The sequence below is a fragment of the Pelophylax lessonae genome (assembly GCF_965119305.1).
Source record: "Pelophylax lessonae genome assembly, chromosome: 5".
NCBI classification, from domain to species: domain Eukaryota; kingdom Metazoa; phylum Chordata; class Amphibia; order Anura; family Ranidae; genus Pelophylax; species Pelophylax lessonae.
The window spans coordinates 422,637,607-422,663,436 of record NC_138772.1 but is presented as its reverse complement, the minus strand read 5'-3'; the positions used below and the strand labels follow the sequence as shown (position 1 = coordinate 422,663,436).

The following is a 25,830-nucleotide window of genomic DNA, read 5'->3' as shown; positions in this document are numbered from 1 at the left end:
ATTTCTTTGCACATGTATTGGTTTTATATATATTTATATTTTTTATGCTTTTATTGTCATTAGCAATATACTTCTTTACATTTATATTGTTCTTGACCCACCCACAAAGGGTGGAGCTTTGAGACTTGATCATGTGACCTTTTTGAATATACAAAAGCTGTACCACTCATTCCCCCAACTAGCTCTGATGAAGAGGGAACACCCCAAAACACGTAAGCATTTTTTTTAGGTCTACATCCTTCCACAGCCTGCGGCAGCTGAGGATACCCAGTGGAGACCCCTGGTGGTCCCTCATTGCTTATTGCCCATGTTTCATAATCGTTTTGTGAGTATAATGTTTATACATATCTATTACAATAAATTGTTTTAAAGATAATGCGCTAGGCTGGTGCGCCCTCTGTCCATTTCTCTTTTTCTTCCCCTATTCTCCAAAGATGTTTTTTTTTTCATGTCTCAGGGACACAAGGGAAAGGTAAACCGTTCAGGGCCTCTGGAGGGAGCAAAATGGCATGGTCGGGTAAGCCCAAGACCAGTCTGTCCGGTTCGGTGGACAATTCCTCTTCTGCATGAAGGGGCGCCCTCACCCGTTTTCTGGGGTGGGGGGAAATATGCGTTTCTTTCATGAACCCTGGATGTCCTTGATCCAGGACAAATGGGTTCACAAACCGATTAGTTCCAAGTACAAGTTTGAATTTCGGTCTCGACCGGCAGACAGATTCTTCTTTCCCTCAAATTTTTGTCTGTCTCCAGATCGCTTGAAGGATCTTAGGGAAGCATTGCAGGACCTCCTTGCACAAGAAGTGATTGTGTCCGTCCCTCGCAGGACCGATTTCGAGGTTTTTATTCCAACCTGTTCACGGTGCCCAGGAAAAGAGGGCAAGGTGCATCCTAATTTTGACCTCAAGTCTCTAAACCGCTTTGTGTGGGTGCAGTAGTTTCGGATGGAATCCATTCGGTTGGTAGTAGCGTCTTTAGATCAGGGGTATTTTTTTTTTAGCCTCAGTTGACATCAAAGATGCATATCTGCACAACCCTATATACGGGGGACATCAGAGGTATCTCCGTTTTGCAGTGGCGGAGAAGAAATTTCAGTTTGCGGCGTTACCCTTTGGTCTCGCCTCCGCTCCCAGAGTCTTTACTAAGGTTTTGGTCCCGGTGTTGGCGTTGCTGCGCAAAAGAGGGATTGCGATCCTAGGATATCTGGACGATCTCCTTTTGAGAGCAAACTCTCACCCAGCCTTGTTGGGTGATCTGTCAATCACGGTTCAGACCCTTTAAGAGTTCATTTGGATCATCAACTTCAAATAATCTGCACTGACCCTGTTGTTGCGACTGGATTACCTAGGACTAACTTTGGACTCCTCCGTGGCGAGGGTCTTTCTTCCCAGGGACAAACTTCAGAAGTTGCAGGGAGAGATCTGATTGCTGCTGGAAAGCGATCTCTCTTCTCTACGAACATGCATAAGAGCCCTGAGTCTGATGGTGTCGACCTTCGAGGCAGTCCCATTTGCTCAGTTTCATTCCAGGCGTCTGAAAAAGGAGATCCTTGTCAAGTGGAACAAGGATTTACAGTCCTTAAGACAGGATGATAAGTTTTGAGCCGACTCACAAGGTTTGTGGCTTCAGTCACCGGCCCTGAGTCAGGGCAAGTCCTTTCTACCGCTGCTGTGGGCGGTGGTCACCCCGGATGTCAGCCTGTCAGGCAGGGTGCTGGACAACCCCTGTGCCCAGGGAGTCTGGTCGACAGAGGAGTCTTCTTTACTGATCGATGTTCTGGTACTTTGTCTGATCTATAGACAAATCGACTGCTCGGTCTCCCGGTTCAGATCCAATCGGACAATGACACGGCCGTGGCCTACATCAATCATCAAAGGGGCACAAAGAGCGCCCGGGCGGCGCAGGAGGTGGCCGAGATTCTGACCGATGCCACAAACACATTGGTAGCTCCTTGGAGCCAGTATCGGCTGATTTATGTCTTCCTTCCGATACGGCTGTGGTCAAGGTTTCTCCGCAGGATGGCCGTGGAGAATGTTCCGGGGATTCTGGTTGCTCCAGACTGGCCTCGTTGGTCTTGGTACGCAGACCTGGTAAAGATGGTCATCGTGCCTCCCTGGTTGTTGTCTTTGGGGGAGGGCCTGCCGTCTCAGGGGCCGATCCTCCATCTTTCTTTACGGTTGCGTTTTTTAACGGCATGGCTTTTGAAGACCAGGTGCTGAGAGATAGCGGTTTCTCTGAATCTGTGCTTCCTACCCTGCTGAGGGCTAAAACAGCGACTTCCAGAAAGATTTATCTTTGCACGTGGAAGATGTATATTTCATGGTGTGCATCGCCATAATTGCTAACTTGCCTTTTTTCCTGTGGCTAGGGTCCTGGCTTTCTTGCAGAAAGGAGTCAAACAACGGTTGGCCTTGGGCATGATCAAGGGTCAAGTGTCAGCTTTGGCGATGTGCTTCCAACACCCTTTTCTGCTAATACCTTCATTCGCACCTTTCTTCAAGGGGTGTGTCATATGGCTCCTCTGAGACGATCCCCCTTGCTTCTGTAGGATTTGACTTTGGTTTTGTCTATTCTTCTTACCGATTGGCCACGAGTCCTCTAAGAAATCAGACTCTTTTTTTGTCCTTACTGAGGGATCTCGTAAGGGTTTGGCAGCTTCTGCTGCGACTATATCCAGATGGATTAGGCAGACGGTTGTACGGGCTCATTCATTAAAAGGGTCAGGTTCCTCCTTTCCCTGTGACATCGCGTCCTACCAGAGCGCTGAGTGCCTTTTGGGCTTTTCCTCATCAGGCCTCTGTTACTCAAGTGTATAAGGTGGCGACTTGGTCATCTGTGCATACCTTTACAAAATTCTACAAGGTAGATTTGTTGGCATCTTCGGATGCATCCTTTGATTGCAAAGTTTTGCAGGCTGCTGTTTAAAGAGACTTTCAGGGGTTTATATTTGCTTTCTTTAGGTAAACTCCTGTGGTTCCTGGTTGTGCTTTGTTACCCAGTTGGCTATGTTTAGCCTTTGGAAAAATGTTACCTGTTTTTTTTTTTTTCTGGTTGCGTTCTTCCAACCCCTCATGCCTACGCTGCTTTGGAGCGTCCCTATGGTATAAGAAGCATAAGAGCTTAGACGATAGAGAAAACTGGATTTTTGTAAGAACTTACCGTAAAATCCTTTTCTCTGGAGTCCATTGACAGACGCAGCACCCGCCCCTCTGTTATGGGGATGGTTTGTGTCGTCTTTTTCACCGCTTGCTACGAAACTGGCTTGTGGCAGAGTGTGTGTGGGGTTATGCCGTGAAGGACAGACCCTGTAGGCGTGTCATTGCATTTTTTCCTGCCTAGTACCACTCCTGTAGGGGGCAGCATAACCCTATGGTATAAGAAGCATAAGAGCTGCGTCTGTCAATGGACTCCAGAGAAAAGGATTTTACGGTAAGTTCTTACAAAAATCCAGTTTTCTCTATCGTCCATTGACAGACGCAGCTCTTATGCTTCTTATACCATAGGGACATTTTTTTTTGCTAGAAAATTACTCAGAACCCCCAAATATTATATATGATTTTTTTTTAGCAGAGACCCTAAGGAATAAAATGGAGGTCGTTGCAACTTTTCATGTCACACAATATTTGCACACCAATTTTTCAAATGCTTTTTTTTTTTGTTTGTGGAAAAAACAGTTTAATGAATTAAAACATTATTGTTATCCCATTATTTTTGTTTAATGTGAAAGATGATGTTACCCGAGTAAATAGATAACTAACATGTCACGCTTTAAAATTGCGCACACTTGTGGAATGGTGCCAAACTTCCGTACCTAAAAATTTCCATAGGCAACAAAATGTTTACAGGTTACTTGTTTAGAGTTACAGAGAAGGTCTTTGGGTAGAATTGTTGCTCTCGCTCTAATACATATGTGGGCGCGACGGGGTACTTTAAATTTTTTTTGTTATTGTTTGTGTATTTTTCTTTATTTTTATTTTTTTACACTTCCCTTTACTTTTTTTTTGATCATGTGACATAAAGTATTGCAATGATCTCCATTTTATTATCTAGGGTCTTTACTAAAAAAAATATATATATATATAATGTTTGGGGGTTCTAAGTAATTTTCTGGCTAAAAATCCTGATTTTAACTTGTAAACAACAAGTGTCAGAAATAGGCCTGGTCCTTAACCACTTGCCAACCGGGCCATAGCTGAATGACGGCTTAAGCGCGATCGGCTTATTCTGGGAGGGTGTACAGTGACGTCCTCCTAGAATCGCGCTTCCCGCATGCCCCCTGGGGCGCGCACATGGAAGTGTCTGTGCTTGCTGGGTTCACCAGATCCAGTGCATCAGGGATCATGGTAAAAGGCCAATGACAGCAGCCCTTTACCACATGATCGCTCTGTCCAATGACTGAGCAATCAGTTGTCAACAAACCCTGTTGACAGTTGTCAACAATCAGAGAACTGAACCAAACAATCATGTCTGGTTCAGTTCTCTCCTGTTCTCGCACGCTGTACACAGCAATTGGTACAGGGTGCGAGAAGAGGAGGGAGACTTCAGCACTGCTCATCCCTGCCTGATCCCAATCGTGCCTCAATCATGCCTTCCATAATGCCCATCTGTGTCTCATCCATGCATCAGTCATGCCAATCTGTGCCTCATCGGTGCCTCAATCATGCTCACCCGTGCCTCAATCATGCCAATCTGTGCCTCAATCATAGCAATTTGTGCCTCAGCCATGCCCATCCATGCCTCAATCATGCCCATCCGTACCTCAATCATATCTCATTCATGCCAATCTGTGCCACATCCATGTCTCATCTTTGCCCACCCATGCCACATCAGTGCTTATCCGTGCTTCATCCATGCCACATCAGTGCTCATCTGTGCCTCATCCATGCCACATCAGTGCTCATCTGTGCCACATCAGTCCTACTACGGTGCTTATCCGTGCCCTACAGTGTCTCACAAAAGTGTAGTGGGTAGTCAGAAAATTTGATTTGTAATTTTATGTCCCTAGAGCACCTGACAGTGCTCCCTGAATGTTGGGCCTCTGTATGTGGCCAGGCTGTGTAAAAGTCTCACACATGGTATCGCCATACTCAGGAGGAGCAGTAGAATGTATTTTGGGGTGTAATCGTTGATATGTACATGCTATGTGTTAGGGCTCTTTCACACGGGCGGTCCGATCAGATCCGCCTGTCAGTTTTTTAGGCGGATCTGATCGGATCCTCCATGCAGCTCTATGGGGCAGCGGGTGTCAGCGGAAGTCATCTCCGCTGACACCCGCTGCCATCCGCATCCGATCCTGTGCTGAAATCTGGACGGATGGAAACCCTATTTTTCCATCCGTTCAGTAATCGGAGCGGAGCGGATCTGATGAGAGCGGACAAGCGGTCCGCTCTCATCCGATCCCCCATAGAGGGCAGCGGGGGCTGAGACACCTGCAAGCGGAGACGGAGCTGTCATCCGCCCGGCTCAGCGGGGATGGCGGATCGATCCCCGCTGAGCAACACGGAACCGTGTGAAAGAAGCCTTAGAAATATCTTCTAAATGGCCAACTTTGTGTAAAAAAAAAAAAAAAATGCTTTTTCATTTTCTTTCCATATTTTCCAAAAACTTGTGAAAAAAAATGACATGTTCAAAAGACACAAAATGGCTCCTAGAATATGTGTTGGGGTGTTTGGTTTCCAAAATGGGGTCGTTTGTGGGCATTGCCATTGTCCTGGTGCTCCAGGGCCTTCAAAAGTGTGATACGTTGTCAGGAAATTACAGTATCTCACAAAAGTGAGTACACCCCTCACATTTTTGTAAATATTTAATATACCTTTTCATGTGACAACACTGAAGAAATGACACTTTGCTACAATGTAAAGTAGTGAGTGTACAGCTTGTATAACAGTTTAAATGTGCTGTCCCCTCAACTCAACACACAGCCATAATTGTCTAAACTGCTTGCAACAAAAGTGATTACACCCCTAAGTGGAAATGTCCAAATTGGGCCCAAAGTGTCAATATTTTGTGTGGCCACCATAATTGTCCAGCACTGCCTTAACCCTCTTGGGCATGGAGTTCACCAGAGCTTCACAGGTTGTAACTGGAGTCCTCTTCCACTCCTCCATGATGACATCACAGAGCTGGTTGATATTAGAGACCTTGCGCTCCTCCACATTCCATTTCAGGATGCCCCACAGATGCTCAAAAGGGTTAAGGTCTGTAGACATGCTTGGCCAGTCCATCACCTTTATCCTCAGATTCTTTAGCAAGACAGTGGTCATCTTGGAGGTGTGTTTGGGGTTGTTATCATGTTGGAATACTGCCCTTTGGCCCAGTCTCAGAATGGAGGGGATCATGCTCTGCTTCAGTATGTCACAGGAAATGTTCTCATTCATGGTTCCCTCGATGAACTTTAGCTCCCCAGTGCAGTCAGCACTCATTCAGCCCCAGACCATGACACTCCCACCACCATGCTTCACTGTAGGCAAGACACACTTGTCTTTATACTCCTCACCTGGTTGCTGCCACACACGCTTGACACCATCTGAACCAAATAAGTTTATCTTGGTCTCATCAGACCATGGGACATGGTTCCAGTAAGTAATGTCTTAGTCTGCTTGTTTTCAGCAAACTGCTTGCGGGCTTTCTTGTGCATCATCTTTAGAAGATGCTTCCTTCTGGGACGACAGCCATGCAGACCAATTTGATGCAGTGTGCGGCGTATGGTCTGAGCACTGACAGACCCCCCACCTCTTCAACCTCAGCAGCAATGCTGGCAGCACTCATACGACTATTTCCCAAAGACAACCTCTGGATATGACACTGAGCACGTGCGCTCAACTGCTTTGGTTGACCATGGCGAGGCCTGAGTGGAACCTATCCTATTAAACCGTTGTATAGTTTTGGCCACCGTGCTGCAGCTCAGTTTCAGGGTCTTAGCAATCTTCTTATAGCCTAGGCCATCTTTATGTAGAGCAACACTTTTTTTTCAGATCCTCAGAGAGTTTTTTGCCATGAGGTGCCATGTTGAACTTTCAGTGACCCAGTGTGAGAGTGATAACATCAAATTTAACACACCTGCTCCCCATTCACACCTGAGACACTAACGAGTCACATGACACCGGGGAGGGAAAATGGCTAATTGGACCCAATTTGGACATTTTCACTTAGGGGTGTACTCACTTTTGTTGCTAGCAATTTTTGTGTTGCGTTATTTTGAGGGGACAGCCAATTTACACTGTTATACAAGCTGCACACTCACTATTTTACATTGTAGAAAAGTGCCATTTCTTCTGTGTTGTCACATGAAAAGATATAATAAAATATTTACACAAATGTGAGGGGTGCAATGTGTAATTTATGCTCCTAGATCGCCTGGAGGTGCTACTTGGATGTTGCGCCTCTGAATGTGGCCAGGCTGTGTAAAAGTCTCACACATTTGGCATCGCCATACTCAGGAGGAGTAGCAGAATGTATTTTGGGGTGTAGTTGCAAGTATGCCTATACAGTGTGTAAGAAATAACTTGGTAATATGATAATTTTGTGAAAAGCAAATAATAAATAAAAAATCCTAATTTTGCAAAGAATTGTGGGAAAAAATTATAACTTCAATTGGTTTATGAGATCTACAAATCCCTTGCAGTCTGTTTTAATGTAGATTTTACACAATGTGACAACTCTTTTGTAATTGGGGTTGTAGATGTAGTTTCTCTTTAGTTCCTTTCCATATAAATATAATATCATCTATAAATCTCTTTCATAGAACAACGTTTTCACCAAGCTTACCATCCTGCCATGAACTCCTAGAATCCCAATCTGTCATTTACAGGTTTGCAAAGCTTGGTACAATCCTTGTCCCCATAGCAATTCCAACATGCTGCAAATAAAACCCATTAGCGCTATAGAAATAATAGTGCATTATTATCAACATAATACAATCAATACTAAACTGAATTTGTTCCTTTAGCATCACATCTGCTTTTACTATTGCATTCCTTATCCATCCTGGACTCAGCCCCCCCCCCCCAAAAAGATTTTTTTCTTTTTTCTGATAGTTTTTAATATTTATTTAGTCTATACGAGAAAGCAAGCACAAGCTGATCTCTTATTTGTATTTTGTCTTTATTGGGACAATTGGAGGATTGATCTGTATTAGTCTTTGTGCTATAGACTTTCCTATCTCACTTATAATTCACCTGTGTTTTGGTTTCATGAAGAGTGATTCATTTGCTAAGTAGTGCAATCTGATATATTAGAATCAACAACTCTCATAAAAGACTCTTCGCTTCCTTCAATGTTCTCTTCGAGAGTTGTTTTTGGCCCTTGAAGAGGATGTTTACAGAAGTTACATAACCAATTTAAAAGGTTTAAGGGGTGTTGAAGTGTTTTATTATACATAGCGAACACTCCTCAATACCAAATATTCTAACTATATCTGTATTTATTTTTAACCATAGTTTATAATATGACATCCAACATATTATTGCACAGAATGAAAATATGGTTTGCTATGTGTCACCTATGTGCCTGGCCACTACAGATTCAGACATAGTATTTATGTCTGACTGCTTTTGTCACTGACTTGCGTGTTTTGGAGAAATGATGATGGCACTTGTTCAGTACGAATTCTCCATTCTCTCTACACAGTTTGGGGCTCGTCAAACATTATTTTCTAGGTCTGTTGTAGTGTATTAGGCAGCCCAATTAAATGAATAGCTGCCTTAATTCTCTCTACACAGTTTGAATTAAATGAATAGCTGCCCCCATTCTCTCTACACAGTTTGGGGCTCGTCAAACACTATTTTCTAGGTCTGTTGTAGTGTATTAGGCAGCCCAATTAAATGAATAGCTGCCTTAAAGAACTGCATGTAAGTGTGTAACCTAACATAAAGTGTGTGTGTTAAATATATTGCAATATTCCTGACTGAAGTGAGTAGGTACTTGTTGTCTTTACCAGCCTGTTTAGGCACAATTTGCTATTATTTAGCATTATTTGTTTTGTTTTCTGCATACAGTATGTGTTTGGGGTTGTGTACAATTGGATTGTGTTGCTGTTCCTAGAGTTTTTGCAGACTTGCTTTGATTGGCTTTTGCATTCCTATTGACTTTTATGAGACAGAAAAGCAACAAAAGCTTGTCTATAAAAGTCCTTATGAATTTTAGTTTACTGATTTTATTTTTAAATAATTTGAATGTATTCTTTTTTTTTTTTTATTCAGACACTGCAATTGAAAGAAGAAGAAAATAAGCGACTGAATCAGAGGCTGGTAAGGTCATAAGATATATAATTTTAGTTATAATGCATATGCATTTGAATATTAAGTCTATGGTATCACTTACTGGAATATTACTGATTTAAGCTGAGCTTGCCTGATGTCCTCTGCATGTGACCTAAGATTCTCAAATTGCAAAAACTTGGCTGCCTCATAGCTCAATCATGTCAGCAATTCCACATAAATTGTGGCATAATTTTCTTTTTTCTCAGCTAACCTTACTTGGCTGTAAATATTGTAGTGACAGCCCTTTTGAATGTGTCCAGAAAAAATACTAGTGCACTGCCAACAAAGTCCTAAATAATATTTCCAAAGTTGCTGCTGCAGCTCAAACTTTAAGTTGTCACTAAACCCACATCATTAAAACTATCAATACATGCTGTATTAAATGCTGTTCATACTCACTAGTCACTATGAAATTTGTTTTCTGTATTCTGCAAAAAAAAAAAAAAACAGTTTGATCCTGCTGCTCTCTTATCTCCACTCATGTCCCCAATTCAGCTAGGAATTTTGCAGCTGCAGTGACAACTCTGCACGTGCTCAGCTTTCAGTGGGTTTCTTTGCTGAGCATTTCCTCCCAATCTCATCTGAGCAGCCCATGTGACTGTAGAGTCACACATGTGAGTGTAAACACAGTGGTAAATGACAGCCTACTTCCTCCCTCCTCCTCCATGTCCATTAACCAGCTTAACACAATAGAGGTAGGATATTACATGTAAATTAATGGTGGCTTCAACTCTCTCTTATTCTAAGACACAGGCTGGAGGGCATGTGACTGGCAGAAGTCTGCCCCACCATGTTATTTCCACAAAACAATAAAGATTTCAAATATATATTTGTATGCCAATTAAAAACAGCTTATTGATATTTATTTATATATTTTTATTCTATATTTCATAGGCTGTTTTTCTCTATTGTCCATTGACAGATGCAGCAGCTATGCTTCTTTACCATTGGGTTATGCGCTATCTACAGGAGTAGACTAGGCAGTGAAACATTTACTGACACGCCTATCGGGGCTGGCCTTCTCGGCATAACCCCGCACACACACTTTTCAGAATATTTATGTTTATTTCTTTTTACTCACTATCGCTAGCTAGTGTCAGGGGGATCCTCCTGGTGAACTACAAGCGACAGCTGGCTGAGGTTTCGCACTGGATAATCTAGATCCTTACGGTTTCCCAGCCTGGCCAACAAGCGTGAGCAGGTTATAGTCCCACACTAGGCCTCGCCATGACAGAGCCCCTGTGGAGGGACGAGCCTGCGAGTAGTTGTCTCGCCGAGACGCATCGACCTGGAATGCCCTGAGTCGCAGTACCCCCACTCAGGGTGGGAGGCAGTTTGCTTGGAGCAGAGCCCACCCGGTCCATAGTATGGTGAGTAATGCTGAGCCCCCCATGTCCCTAGCAGCCTCTGGGTGGGAGATGTGGGCCCACTCCTGGGTATAACAGGACTCTGGTTTTTCCTGAAAGATCCCCCAGGCCTATCAGGACATGACCATGCCCTCCCTGCTCCCACATGGGGGCGCTATATTTGGCACCTGGCACCCTGGGGGGGTATACATTGTTACCTTGTCCTGTGGGGTACTTTTAGGGGGATCCCTGAGGTGGCCTCATGCCTGGGTCCTGACTGTATGGCAGCGATTCCGGCCACCATCTTAAGTGTGGGCATTGGCTCTCTGTGTGTAAGGTACAGCGGCCATTTTCCCTGAGCTTCCTATGCTTTTGCATTGGCACTATTTTGTTGTAGCCTGGAGCTACACAAGCAGTTCGGCCTCTTGTGCTTCCAGGTCACTTCCTGTGAGACGTTTCATCTGCTGAATCTCCATGCTGCAGAGCTGCTGAATACACTGTGAGGTGTTACAGTTTAGGGGTCTTTTTGGGCATTCCTCGGGCACACTCTGCTACCTGCTGCTATTTAGGGGTGACTCCGGTTACAGCACGATATAGCGGTGTGGACCACGATCACGATTTAAAGGGGCAGTACACCATTTTTTGTGCAAATTGCAAAATGAAGTCCCAAGCAGTAAATTATCCGCCAGACCCCCTCAGTGCGACTGCCGGTGCATCCGGATCGCAGTCTCTCATGTCTCTTTCTGCAGCATTGGAAAATCTGGCATCAAAAGTGGATTTTGTAATGAAACAAGTCACTAGTCAAATACAGCCACTGCCTTCTCTGTCCTCTGATTCAGAGCCTGATCTGGTCACCACGGACAACTCCCTCCTCAAGGGATCCCTCTCCTCGCAGTCGGATGGTGAGGAGGATATGTCCTCCTTGGCTGCAGTGTGGGAATGCGCTATGGTGGAAGCACTGATTCGTTCAGTAAGGGAAACATTAACAATGGATGATGAGCCCACACAGTCAGGAAAGCAGGTCATTTTTGGCTCCCGCAAAACCCAGAAGTCGGGTCAGGTGTTCCCTTGTCCCGAGGATTTTCACGATATTGTGAATGAGCAATGGCGGCGCATTGAGCACGTGCTAGTGGTGCCAAAGAGCTGTAAACGCCGTTATTCCTTTGCTGACTCGGTCTCGAACCGCTGGACGGTGCAACCTTGGGTGGATCACCCTGTTTCCAGGGTAAACAAATCTACTGTGGTGCCGTGGAAGATTCCCCAGCGTTTACGAACCCGGTGGACAAACGGGTGGAATCCCTTTCACGCCACCTACATCTTTTGGCGGGCTCGGTAATAAAACCTATCTTTTCATCCGTTCTGGTTTCACAGATGGTAACAGAACGGGTTAAAGTACTTAGGGGTAACTTGAACGCTGACATAGTTCCCGGACTCCTAATTGAGCTCACGGACCAGATTTCCCAGGCCCTGGTGTTCCTGTGTGATGCAGCCTTGGATGCGGCCCCTCTGGTTGCCAGAGTGTCAGTGGATTGCCATACGCCGTATGGTGTGGCTTAAGAGCTGGTCGGTGGACCAGGCCTCTAAGAAGACCTTAACAGATCTCCCATTTTTGGGTGAACGTCGGTTTGGAGACTCCTTGGATGAGTTAATCAAAGAATTAATGGGGGGTAAGAGTACTATTCTCCCCCAATCCTCAAAAGGCAAGGCGTCCCGCAGTAGGCGGGAGCCCTCGTTCACGGCTCATAGGCGGTTTTTCATGCCTTGGGGGCGCAAGAAAAAGGTAAACCATTCAGAGCCTCTGGGGAGAACAAAAAGGCTTGGTCGGGTAAGCCCAAGACTAGCCAGACCGGTTCGGCGGGCAAATCCTCTTCTAAGTGAAGGGGCGATTCTGGGGTGGGGGACATCTGCGTTACTTTCAGGAACCCTGGACAGCTCTGATTCAGGACAAATGGGTTCACAAACTGATTCATTCAGGGCACAAGATCGAATTTCGGTCTAACCCAGGTTTCTATTCAAACCTGTTCACAGTGCCTAGAAAGGAGGACAAGGTGTGTCCAATTTTGGACCTCAAGTCACTGAACCGCTTTCAGAAGTTTCCAATGGATTCCATTCGGTCGGTGGGAGCCTCTTTGATTCAAGGGGACTTTCTAGCCTCCATCGATATCAAAGATGCGTATATGGAGGACATCAGAGGTATCTCCGTTTTGCAGTAGCGGAGGAGCACTTTTAATTTGTGGCATTACCCTTTGGTCTAGCCTCAGTCTTCACAAAGGTTTTGGCCCGGTGCAGGCTTTGCTACGCAGAAAAGGGATTGCGGTCCTAGGATATCTGGACAATCTCCTGTTGAGAGCAAACTCTCACTCAGCCTTGTTGGGCAACCTGTCAATCACAGTTCAGACAATTCAGGAGTTCGGGTGGACCATCATCTTCAAAAAATCTGCACTGACCCCGTCAGATGTGTCAGGGAGAGATCAGGTTGCTGATAGACAACAATCTTTCATCTCTGCGGATTTGCATGAGAGCACTGGGGTTGATGGTGTCGACCTTTGAGACGGTCCCATTTGCTCAATTTCATTCCAGGCCTCTGCAGAAGGAGATTCTTGTCAAGTGGAACAAGGATCTGCAGTCCTTACTCGCTTGGTGGTTTCTGTTGCCCGCCCTGAGCCAGGGTAAGTTCTTTCTACCACTGTTGTGGACGGTGGTCACCACGGATGCCAGCCTGTTGGGCTGGGGTGGAGTGCTGGACAATGTCTGTGCCCAGGGAGTCTGGTTGGCAGAGGAGTCCTCTTTACCAATAAATGTTCTGGAACTCAGAGCAATCAAGCTTTGCCTGCTGCACTGGAGGAATCGGCTACAAGGTTCCCTGGTTTGGATTCAATCAGACAATGCCACGGCTGTGGCCTACATTATTCACCAAGGGGGCACAAAGAGGGCCCAGGAGGTGGCCGAGATTCTGACTTGGGTCGAGGAACACATGCAGGCTCTCTCCGCAGTTCACATTCCAGGAGTGGAGAACTGGCAGGCGGATTACTTGATTCGTCAGGTTCTGGAGGAAGGGGAATGGTCCCTGCATCCAGAGGTATTTCATCTCCTGTTTGCGTCTCGTCTAAACAAAAAGGTGCAAAGGTTCATGGCCAGGGCTCAAGATCCTCTGGCCGATGCCACAGATGCATTGGTAGCTCCTTGGAATCAGTATCAGCTGATTTATGCCTTCCCTCCGATACAGCTGTTGTCGAGGTTTCTCCGCAGGATGGCGGTGGAAAATGTTCCAGTGATTCTAGTGGCCCCAGACTGGCCTCGTTGGTCTTGGTACGCAGACCTGTTAAAGATAGTCGTTGAGCCTCCTTGGCGGCTTCTTCCAAGGGAGGACCTGCTGTCTCAGGGGCCGATCTTCCATCCTGCTTTACGGTCGCTGGCTTTAACAGCTTGGCTGTTGAAGGCCAGGGGTTTTGAGACATAGGTCTCTCTGAGTTTGTGATCCCTACCCTGTTGAGGGCTAGGAAAGCGACTTCCAGAAAGATTTATTATCGTACATGGAAGATAAATACTTCCTGGTGTGAATCGCAAGAATTGCACCCTCCCTTGTTTTCGGTTGCGAGGGTCTTAACTTTCTTGCAGTAAGGAGTTGAGCAACGGTTGCCCTTGGGCACGATCAAGGGCCAGGTGTCAGCCTTAGCAATCTACTTCCAACGCCCATTGGCTGCTAATTCCTTGATCCGCACCTTTATTTAAGGGGTGCGTCATCTGGCTTCTCCTAGAAGATCCCCTTTGCCTCTGTGGGATCTGAATTTGGGTTTGTCTGTTCTTCAAAATCCTCTTTTTGAGAATTCTATGGACATATCTCTGCCTTTGTTATCTCAGAAGGTTGCCTTTTTGGTGGCTATTACATCTCCCCGCAGAGTATATGAGTTGGCAGGGCTTTCTTGTCGTTCGCCTTATTTGGTCATCCACAGAGATAAGGTGGTTCTCCAATCTAATCCGTCTTTTCTTCCTGAGCATCCCAAGGAAATCTCCTTGCATTCACTGGATGTGGTTCGGGCGATGAGGGTTTATCTGACGGTAACTGAGTCCTTTAGAAAATTGGATTCTCTTTTTACTTACTGAAGAATCTCGTAAGGGTTTGGCTGCGTCTGCTGCGACCATATCCAGCTGGATTAGGCAGACGGTTGTTCAGGTCTATTCATTGAAGGGTCAGGTTCCTCCTTTCCCTGTGAAAGCGCATGCTACTAGAGCGCTGAGTGCCTCTTGGGCTTTTCGCCATTAGGCATCTGTTACTCAAGTGTGTAGAGCGGCGACTTGGTCATCCCTGCATAGTTTTACAAAATTCTACAAGATAGATTTATTGACATCCCTCCTTTGGCCGCAAGGTTTTGCAGGCTGCTTTTTAAAGAGACTTGTTTTTTCTCATTAGGGAGTTGATTTTTTTTCTTTTATTGGTAAGCTCCTGTTATTACTGGTTGAGCTTTTTTGTTACCCAGTTGGCTACGTTTTTAGCCTTGGAAATACGCTAACTGTTGTTTGTTGCGTTTCTTCCCACTCCTCATGGCTATACTGCTTTGGGACGCCCCAATGGTAAAGAAGCATAGCTGCTGTGTCTGTCAACGGACTATAGAGAAAACTGGATTTTTGTAAGAACTTAACGTAAAATCCTTTTCTCTGAAGTCCATTGACAAATGCAGCACCCGCCCCTCTGTTATGGAGATGGTTTGTGTCTTCTTTTCACTGCTTACTACTAAACTGATTTGAGAGCACAGTGTGTGCGGGGTTATGCGGAGAAAGACAGCCCCTATAGGCTTCAGTGAATTTTTTCACTGCCTAGTCTACTCCTGTATATGGCGCATAACCCAATGGTAAAGAAGCATAGCTGCTGCGTCTGTCAATGGACTTCAGAGAAAAGGATTTTACGGTAAGTTCTTACAAAAATCAATTTTTTTATTTTTTTTTATTTTGAACATATGACCAGCAGCAGAGGACAAGAAGCTCCTCGTGCTTATGTTTCCCTGCAGACAGGCTGGGGAAGAGCTGGGTCATGTGACAGCTGTATATCGATTAGGAAAAAGGTACTTAGATGTTTTTTTTGTTTTTTTTTTCTTTATTAAAACCACTACAGTGCCATCATATCACTTTAAGCGTTTCCACAATATCAAAAGAATAAAACAAAAATTAGTGTAGCACCGCTGATTAATATTAGTGTGATATCAATATCAATACTGTATACCTTTTAAAATTAAAAATAACCTTAAAAATCACATAAAAGTAATGATATTCACAGTAAGTAAGTGAAAAAATTCATTCAGTTCAGATTCTTCATTTATTCAAACATGGAAAGTGTAACCAAAGTCCCAGTAAGTAAGGTGGGAGGACTTGTGTACTACGAGCCGATGAGTATCTGTTTCATAGATTCATAGTCATTTTAATATGTGAGCGCAGTACTTAGATGTTTAATTTACTTCACCATGACAGTCCTTTTATGATTATGAGTGTTACAACACATGCTCCACTAGTATAGAATATCAAATGGAAGGTGTTTTTGTATCACAAAATTATACACGAAAGGTACCACATCCCTAATCTGTATATGATCTATACTGGGAAAGATATCCCAAAGGGTTAAACCCACAGCTGAAACCTGAGGTGTACAGGTAGGTGCTGGGGTAGGAAACTAGAAGAGAAAGTGGATAGATAAAAGGAAAAAATATGGAAAAGGGAGGGAGAGGGAGGGGGGGGGGACATAGAAAGGGAAGAAGGAGAAAGGAGAGGGGCAAGGGGAAGGAAAAGGGAGAGGGGGAAAAAGGGAAGAATGGGGGGGGGGGGGAAAGAAAGAAACAGAGGGGGACAGGGACAAGGGGAGAAAAGCAAGAAAAATGAGACCAAAAAGGTCAGAAAAAGGAATGAGAGGGCTGGTGGGACTTTTAAGGTACCAGATAATTCAAAATAATAAAGACATTGTTAAAAACTTGGAATATTTATTAACATGACATCATTAAAATCAAGAACAAACAATACAACATTGATACATGTATTTTGACATATACAAAAGAAAAATGTGTAAAACACAAGGCAATAAATGGATGATGAGGATGAATAGGTCCAATGATGAGCATCATTGGACCTATTCATCCTCATCATCCATTTATTGCCTTGTGTTTTACACATTTTTCTTTTGTATATGTCAAAATACATGTATCAATGTTGTATTGTTTGTTCTTGATTTTAATGATGTCATGTTAATAAATATTCCAAGTTTTTAACAATGTCTTTATTATTTTGAATTATCTGGTACCTTAAAAGTCCCACCAGCCCTCTCATTCCTTTTTCTGACCATTTTGGTCTAATTTTTCTTGCTTTTCTCCCCTTGTCCCTGTCCCCCTCTGTTTCTTTCTTCCCCCCCCCCCTCCCCATTCTTCCCTTTTTCCCCCTCTCCCTTTTCCTTCCCCTTGCCCCTCTCCTTTCTCCTTCTTCCCTTTCTATGTCCCCCCCCCCTCCCTCTCCCTCCCTTTTCCATATTTTTTCCTTTTATCTATCCACTTTCTCTTCTTGTTTCCTACCCCAGCACCTACCTGTACACCTCAGGTTTCAGCTGTGGGTTTAACCCTTTGGGATATCTTTCCCAGTATAGATCATAGTATAGAATATCGTAATTAAATTGACAGTACCATCTTTGAAATCAAAGAGGCAGAAGTGATTGGAGATATCCTGGGCTATCTGTATTAAAGCGGAGTTCCACCCTAGTTATACATTTTTTTATAAAAATACCCCCGGGACAGTCAGGGCTAGCACATTCCACAATGGCTAGCCTCTGATCTGTCCCGGGTTGCACTTACCTTTCAGGAGAAATACTTACCTTGAAATTGTCTTCTCCAGCGCTGCCATCTCGGGTGTGGGCAGCTTGAAGCCAGCGCGATCCTCTTCCGCGTCCTCTTCGGTCCTCTTCCTCCTTCTTCGGTCCCACGATGCACTGCAGCGGCCCCGACGTCACTTCCGGGTCGCGCGCGTCATCCCTCCACAGCTTCTGGGCATGCCCAGAAGCTGTTTAGAAGGGAATGACGCGCGCTCCCCGGAACTGACGTCGGGGCCGGTGCAGGCGCAATGATTCCTGGGAGCGATGACGTTCAGCTCCCAGGAATCATTGCAAAAGCCAGGAAGTGACGAATCGCCGTGGCCGCCGAGGGGAGGAAGAAGGAAGTAAGGTGAGTATATTTTCTCTAAAAGGTAAGTGAAAAAAAAAAAAAAATTGCGATTATCCATTTGTTTTTCAGGTGACCGGGAGCGAGAAGATGGAGGTAAGTATAAATTTCGGGTGGAACTCCGCTTTAACAATATATAATATAACTGCTGCGCTTGTTAATACATTTTTTTTTACATAAACAATAATTTATAATAGCAGATAGTGTTGAAGAGCAGCTAGCACAATATTGTGAAATAAACAATAAAAAGCAGTATCAAAGTGGTGCAGCGCTCAATATTAACAAAGTCCATATCAAGACGTAAAAACACAATGGAAAGGAATATGGGGCTATCTATATTAACCCCTGAAGCGGGGGAAGGCATATTTATACTCGCCTTTAAGTCCAAGTACTAAGGTGAAAGGATTTGATTGCAGCTCTGAGACTTTGGTTAAACTTTAACCACTTGATGATTTAAATAATGAATTTACTGTGAATATCTTTATTTATTAGGGAATGTGATTTTTTAAGGTTATTTTTAATTTGAAATGGTATATTGATATTTATATCACACTATTATTAATCAGCAGGGCTACACTAATTTTTGTTTTTGTTTTATCCTTGCGAATATGGATGTGGATGTTACATGCCAGCGATGAATGCATCTTTACGTAGCTGTGTAGTCCATGCAAGGGCGAGCAGTAAGAAGTGGCTATGTTCACATTTACAAGTAGGACATGGAACGTAGGCACTCTAGAAAAGGAAGTCTAAGACGACTGGAATTAAGAGTGCGTTTCTGAGATTAAACTTAGGAAGGGAGAGATAGAAGGTAGATTAAACTAATAATAAAACATATTGCATTTATATTACCAAATATAAACTGAATGTAGTGTCATTTAATTCACTAGAAAATGTCTGATTTGCCTGATAGCACTCATGCTCTGTTACAACATAATGTTCTAAAAATAATTGCTATTTTAGACAGTAAAATTTGGCATTGTTTAAACAGGTTATGGGTTATAATAAAACAGTTCTCAAATGCAATTGAAGACAAAGTCATATATGGTATTGGGGTCAGGATACATGCCATTATTCAGTGCTCTGATTGCATGATGTAGCAGTGTAGTCTATGCATCTCACATCTTTTCCAGTCTTGTTGGAAATAAATATTCCAATGCATCCTATGCACCAGCTTGTTTCGTAAATTTATAATACCATAGATGTCGATTTTATTATAGAAAATTAGATTGTATTTAGATTTACTAAAAATTATGACTCAGTTTGCATGCCTTTACACGTTTAGTAAATTTACCCCTTAATATGTGAACCCCTTGGAATTAACAGATTTTCTGCAGTAATTTGCCATAAAATGTGACTTAATCTTCATCCAAGTCACAATAGTCAAACATAATGTGCTTAACCTAATAATACTCAATTCTAATTTTGCGCTTTCAGTAGCTCTGGATCAGACCTGCACATCATTTAAGAGGAATTCTTGACCATTACTCTTTACAAAACTGCTTCAGCTCAGACACATATGTAGGATGTGTGGTTTGAATTGCTCTTTTGAGGTAATTCCACAGCATCTCTATGGGGTTAAGGTCTGTGCTCTAAGTGGGTCACTTCAAAGAAGCATGTTCTTTTTTTGAAGGCAGTCTGTAGTAAATTTTCTTTGATTTGATGAGTCATTGTCCTTTCTCTTTCGTTCATTGACGGACACAGCTCCTTATCTTCTTGACCATTGGGTTCTACTGCCCCCTACCGCAGTAGGACACTAGTCAGGAAAAAGCTTGACTACGCCTATGGGGCAGTCCCAGGGGGTATACTCCCACTCTCAGCTATAGGCACTCTCGTTTTTTTCTGCCTAGTCAGGAGTAAGGGCCTAGTTCCTTGCCGGGATCTCTGGTCCTGGCATTTTTTTCCTTTTTAAATGGAATTTTTTTTCCTATTTTTGTTATTTTGTACCTGTGAGAATCTACTATCAACTGCTGGACTGGGCGACAAACTGCATAATCTAGATCCAGATGCTCCCCCCAGTCTGGCCAGTGAGTGCGCGCAGACCTCAGCTCCATGCTAGGTCAACCGGGGACATAGCCCCACTGGACGGGGGCTGGCCTGTGAGTTAAACGTCTCGCAAGAGCTCATATGACCAAGCCGCCGGCACCTGGACGATCCACCTTTGGGTGGAGCTGTACCTGGTGGGGGCTCCTGCCAGGGCCCCCATTCCTACTGGTATCGTGTTTGGTGCTCCTGGGCCTCCAGGAACCAGGTGGCGCCGCACGGGGCCAGCCATTTTTTTGTGAGCTGCAAACCAGCGGCCATGTTTGTGTAGCCTCGGTGGCCATTTTCTTGTGGTTTTCTCATTGAAAATAGCAGAGGCCATGTTTTTGGAGCTATATGGGCAGTGATTTTGGTGGTGGGAGTCCCTCTCTCTGCTATAGCAGTGGTAGTGCTCTTTGCTGGACCCTGTGGTACCGCCAGTGGTATACACTTTTTTTGTGTCGGTCCCTCTCTTCTGTAATGGACTACCTGGACCATATTTCCCCACCTGTTCCCCTCTCAGGGACTGCCAAGCCCTCTGGGTCCCAATAATCCCTGACTGCACTGACAGCGGTCTTGGAGTCCTTAGTGTCCAAGGTGGATTTGGTCCTGGGAAAACGGGCTAGCAAAAAAGCGTCCCCCAGCATTCACCTGCTTCATCTGTCTAATCAGATCCTGAATCTGATTTGGCCGCCGCAGATGCGAGTTACCCTTCTGGGTCTGCGTCCACGCACCCTGCATGCTCAGTTAGTAAGGATGATTCCACATCCTCAAGCCGCACATGAAAAGGCGCTGGTGGATGCGCTGATTGTGTCAGTGCGTGAAACTTTAAAGACGGAGGATGCCAATTATGCTGCGTCGGAGGCGCCGGTCCCTTTTGGCACCCACAGGCCCTCCAAGGAGGCGAGGGTGTTCCCTTTTTCCACTTACTTTAATAATATTGTCACTAAACAGTGGGGTTGTCCAAAATGCACTTTTGCGGTCCCTAAGTGTTTTGCGATGCGGTATCCTTATGAGGATTTCCTGCCTAAAAATTTGGACGGTTCCACCTGTAGTTGACTCGCCGGTTTCCAGGTTAAATAAAGCCACCTTAATTCCGGTTGAGGAGTTCCTGGTCTTTAAATATCCAGGTGATAGGAGGTTGGAGGCTCTGACCCGCCATAGGTTCACTGTGGCTGGTTCGGCACTTAGGCCGGTATTTATTGCCCTGGTGTTGCAAACTCTGACAGAGTTACGCCGAACCTTGAAGGGGAACAGCTTCCTCCTGCCTTTGCGGAGCTGGCAGATCTATTGGTCCAGGGGCTACAGTTTGCCTGTGATGCCTCTTTGGATGCGGCTCCTTTGATTTCTAGATTGTCTGTCTCAGCAGTGGTCCTTCGGCGTATTATCTGGCTGAAATGCTGTTCTACAGATCAGACATCTAAAAGTTTGCCAAGGCAGCTATAGGAGTTTGTCAGTCTTTGAAGGGCCATATTAAACAAGTATCCAGCACTGTTCCTTCTCAAGCAGAGTCTCTTGAAGATTTGGCAGATCTACCTCCATCTTTGTGTTTTGCAGTAGATGCTCTTAAGGACTCCATACAGCAAATGTCACGGTGGCTAAAAAGCTGGTCTGCGGAATTACTGTGTACCTTGGGTTCTTCCACTGTGTCCGGACCTGCTTTCTCAGGGTCCAATATTCCACCCTGCTTTACAGTCTCTAAATTTGACGACTTGGCTGTTGAAGCCTGGATTTTGAGGGAGCGGGCCATATCTAGCCCTGCAGTCTCTACCCTGATAAACGCTAGGAAACCAGTCTCTAGGGGCATTTATTACAGAGTCTGGAAGTCTTGCAATTCTTAGTGTGAAGTCAGGAAGTGGCATCCCTGTAAATATATCATCAGGAGAATTCTAACCTTCTTGCAAGTAGGGGTAGATATGAAACTAGCCTTAGGGCACTATTAAAGGTCAAATTTCAGCCTTATCAGTCTTTTTCCAAAGACCCGATTGCTTCGCGATACAGAAACAGCCTTTTGAGCCCATTCGGCATATTCCTCTGGTTCTTTTGACCAGAAATTTCGTCTTTTTGGTTGCAGTAACTTAAGCTAGAAGAGTATCAGAATTAGCGGCTCTTTCTTGTAAGGAGCCATTTTTGATTTTACATCAAGATAGGGTGATTCTACATCCACACCCAGGGTTTTTGCCCAAGGTGGTGTCTGCTTTTCATTTGAATCAGGACAATTACTGCCTCCCTTCTTTCCAAATCCTCAAACAGCAGAGGAAAAGTTGTTACATTCTCTCAATGTAGTACGTGCATTTAAGGTCTATTTGAAGATGTCAGCTCAGATTCGTAAAACCAACCTTTGGTTCCTGCTGCCCGAAGGGCCCAGGAAAGGGCAAGGAGCATCAGGTCTACAATTTCTCAATGGATTCCCCAGGTTATTATCCAGGCGTATGGTTTAAAAGGGAAGGTTCCACCTTTTCCGGTAAAGGCACACTCTACCAGAAGAGTATGTGCCTCTTGGGCAGTTCACCATCAAGCTTCTATGGCTCAGATTTGCAGGGCCACTACTTGGTCTTTAGTACATACATTAACTAGATTCTATCAAGATCAAGTGGATGTGAGGACCCAGCAGGAGTCTGCATTTGGCCGCAGTGTGCTGCAGGCAGCTATGTAGATCTTTTCGGTCCGATGGCGGTTTTTACATATAGTGTCCCCCTCCCCTCAAGTGCATTGCTATGGGACTTCCCAGATAGTAATGAATATGGCTGCTCTGTGTCTTGTGATGTACGATTAAGAAAACTGATTTTTCCTAGAGCTTACCTGTAAAATCCTTTTCTAGGAGTACATCACGGGACACAGAGGTGCCTTCCCTCTTGTCTGGGATGTTTATTGCATGCTACAAAACTGAGGTACTTTCTGTATGGGAGGGTTATATAGAGGGGGACTTCCTGTCTTGTTGGTTGCCAGTGTCCATTCACCTAAGGGGTGGCGTATAACCCAGATACTAATGAATTTGACTGCTCTGTGTCCGGGATGTAAGCTGTAGGAAAAGGTCAGTTTTTTTTTTTTTTTTGTAGTCCTCCTGTGCCCTTCGCATGGTTTCCTGAAGAACCTGGTAACTTTCCTGAATTAAAGTTTACTTGTCTTGCACTGCAGGTACTGCTGCTTCTGGCACAGTATTGGGCAAAAATGAAGGATGGAAACCGTAATTTGCCCAAAATGGAGATTGACCGGTGGAAGTGTGTACGGAATTATTGTATGCAAACTTGGCACAAGGAAGCAAGGTTACCTAGTTATCTTGTGAAAATGTAGAGAAAAAACGGATATATTGTTCCAGGGTTTGATTTATTCTCTCCGTCTGGCCATTACTCTGAGGGTGATAAGCAGACTTCAACAGACAAACAGACTTCAATATTCAAGGATTTGCAGAGAACCTTACAGAACCTGGAGGTGAATTGTACTCCCGTCAGAGACAATGCTGTTCGGGAGGCCGTGCAATCTTACAACCTCCTTGATCAAGGCGTGTGCTGTATCCATGGCAGAGGGAGTACCCACCGGGGGCAGAAAGTGGGCCATCTTTGACAGATGATCGACCACTGTCAGGATGGTGAAGAATCCCTCAGTGAGGGGTAAATCTACTATAAAGTCTATAGATGGCATCTTCCAAGGGTGACTTGGGACTGGCAATGGTCTTAACAGGCCCCAAGCTTGTGTGCGACTTCCTTTATTTCGGGTACAGTTTGTACATAAACCCACATAGTCCTTGCAATCCTGCCTCAGGTTAGGCCACCAGTAGGAATGTTGAATAAGCTCAAATGTCTTTTGGATCCCGAAATGGTCGGCAAACGGGTGATCGTGGAAAGTCTTGAGGACCTGAAGTCTGGCTCCCTCGGGTACAAAAAGTTTGTCTCCGTGCCACAGGAGTTCTTCCTGTTTCCTGAGTGCAGAGATCTCAAATTCTGAGCATTGAGCAGAGGTCTGTTCGAGAGTTGACCTTAGGGTCAAGCTGAATCAGAAGAAAATAATGGCTCCCGATCTCCCACATCATAATTCTTCTTGGACTGGCTCATCTTCTGAAAGAAGAAAGCTACTTGATACAGCAACGCCTTAGGACCTTGTCGTTGGCACAGAACAGCCTTTGTGGCGATTTCTGATGCATCCACCTCCAAGACATAGGGCAGAGCTCGGTCTGGGTGCTGTAGAACAGGAGAACATGTGAACAAGGCCTTTAATTTATCGAAAATAGCTTGAGCCTCTTGGAACCACTAAAAACGGATGTGTTGATGGGTCAGCTGGGTAATTGGGGCAATGATCCCCGAAAAGTCGCTTATAAATCTTTGATAGAAGTTAGCAAACCACACATATCTTTGGATGCACTTCTTATCGGTTGGAGCTGGCCATTCCAGGATGGCTGCTACCTTCTGAGGATCCATGGCTACTGTCACGTACCGTATAGCAGAGCAAGGCACCACTGGAGTTGCAACATTGGATGCGAGAGCGCAGTGGGGTAAGAGTGCCTGCGCTGGTCTTCCGTTGGCAGCCAAGATGAGTGGCCAATGAGTCACTGGACAGGACTGGATTGCTGAGCAGCAAGTAGAAGCAGGTACAGTGGCACGGGTGCAGGACAGCATCACCAGGCACTGGATGGAGCAGAATGGGCAAAAGACTGGAGCAGGGTCAGACAAGCCAGATCGGTCACAGATAATCAGATATGGTATCAGTATCAGCAGCAGGCAGAGAATAGTCAGTGTGACGTCATCATGTGATTACCCGGGTCTTTGGAGCGCAGCCGGAACGCAAACCGGCGTGCGACGCTGAAAAGCTGTTCCTTCATGTACCTGATGTAAGTGGCCTCTTTCTTATCGATTAAACTGTACATACGTACTATGCCATGAAGTCCCTTTCTTTTATTTATTGATCGGTCTGTGTGGGGTCTGTAAGTGAAGCAGTGAAGGAAGAATCTACCAGTCTCCTTGGGTGTTTAAGACTACCATAAGAAGTTGTGCGGAAGTCCATCCTATCTGAGACCTCCTACAGTATATCACTTACCAAGGCTAGACCCCAAGGGGTCATCTGGTAAGTGTGTTATCTATCTGGTGGTGGATTCCTTTCCCTCTTGCTACCTCACCATAAGAAGACACCTTTATTCACAGCACCAAGCACTTTATAATTCACAAGGACTAATTTGAGTTATTAATATTGCATTTGCATTTTGCACATAAGGACTGTTTTCTGCATTTAGCACAAATTGTGATTAAGGGGAAATGGGCCCCCCTCTAAAAAGCACCTTCAGTTAGCACTTTTTGTTCTTGTTGCAAATATTGCATTTGCATGTGTTGCACAAAAGTGTTGTCACTATATATATTCAAGGTTCATGCATTGTCACGTTATTGCGATACTTGCACTGTGCACTGTTACTTTTGATTTGATTATTTAACTAGAATTAATTTAATATTTATTTATTTGTGAGCGCTGTCCTCCCCTCCCCCTTGCTTTCACTATCATCCATACAGGACGGTACTGCTGAGAAGACCTTTCTGACCGACGCTCGCAGAGCTGTCGGTCGATCTGGATAGCCAGGGTAATTAGGCCCTCCAGGGTATTAGGTACTCCAACCTGGGCTAACTCGTCTTTAAGAGCTTCGAACAATCCAAGACGGAACTGGTGTCGCAGAGCTGCGTCATTCCATTGTGTATCTGCATTCCAGCGTCTGAAGTCTGTGACATAGTCTTCAGCCGCTCTGCAGCCTTGCTGGATCGCATGGAGAGCAGCCTCTGCCATGACAGTTCGTTGTGGGTCATCTTACAGCTGGGCCATTGCGTCAAAGAAAGATGACAGCGTGAATCTGAGCATTATTTTCCTCAAGCAGCCGGTGGGCCCAGATTTGGGATTCCCTTTGAAGTAAGGAAATAATGAATCCCACTTTGGTAGATTCCAGAAAGTCCTGGGTTGCAATGCAAAGTATTACTGGCATGCATTGCGGAATGCCCTGATTTTACTTCAATCCCCGAGAACCTTTCAGGTGTAGGAACCCTGGGT

At 44.8% G+C, this 25,830-nt stretch overlaps 1 protein-coding gene across 2 annotated transcripts in view; it reads left to right on the top strand.

The window, feature by feature from the left end:
* The window catches only part of RB1CC1 (RB1 inducible coiled-coil 1), a 353,042-nt gene that overhangs the window by 237,614 nt on the left and 89,598 nt on the right, over window positions 1-25,830 (top strand). For both annotated transcript variants that reach the window (XM_082257759.1, XM_082257760.1), the window contains exon 19: window positions 9,198-9,245. In XM_082257759.1, coding sequence (XP_082113885.1) covers window positions 9,198-9,245 — 48 coding nt within the window. The remainder of the gene's footprint in view (window positions 1-9,197; window positions 9,246-25,830) is intronic.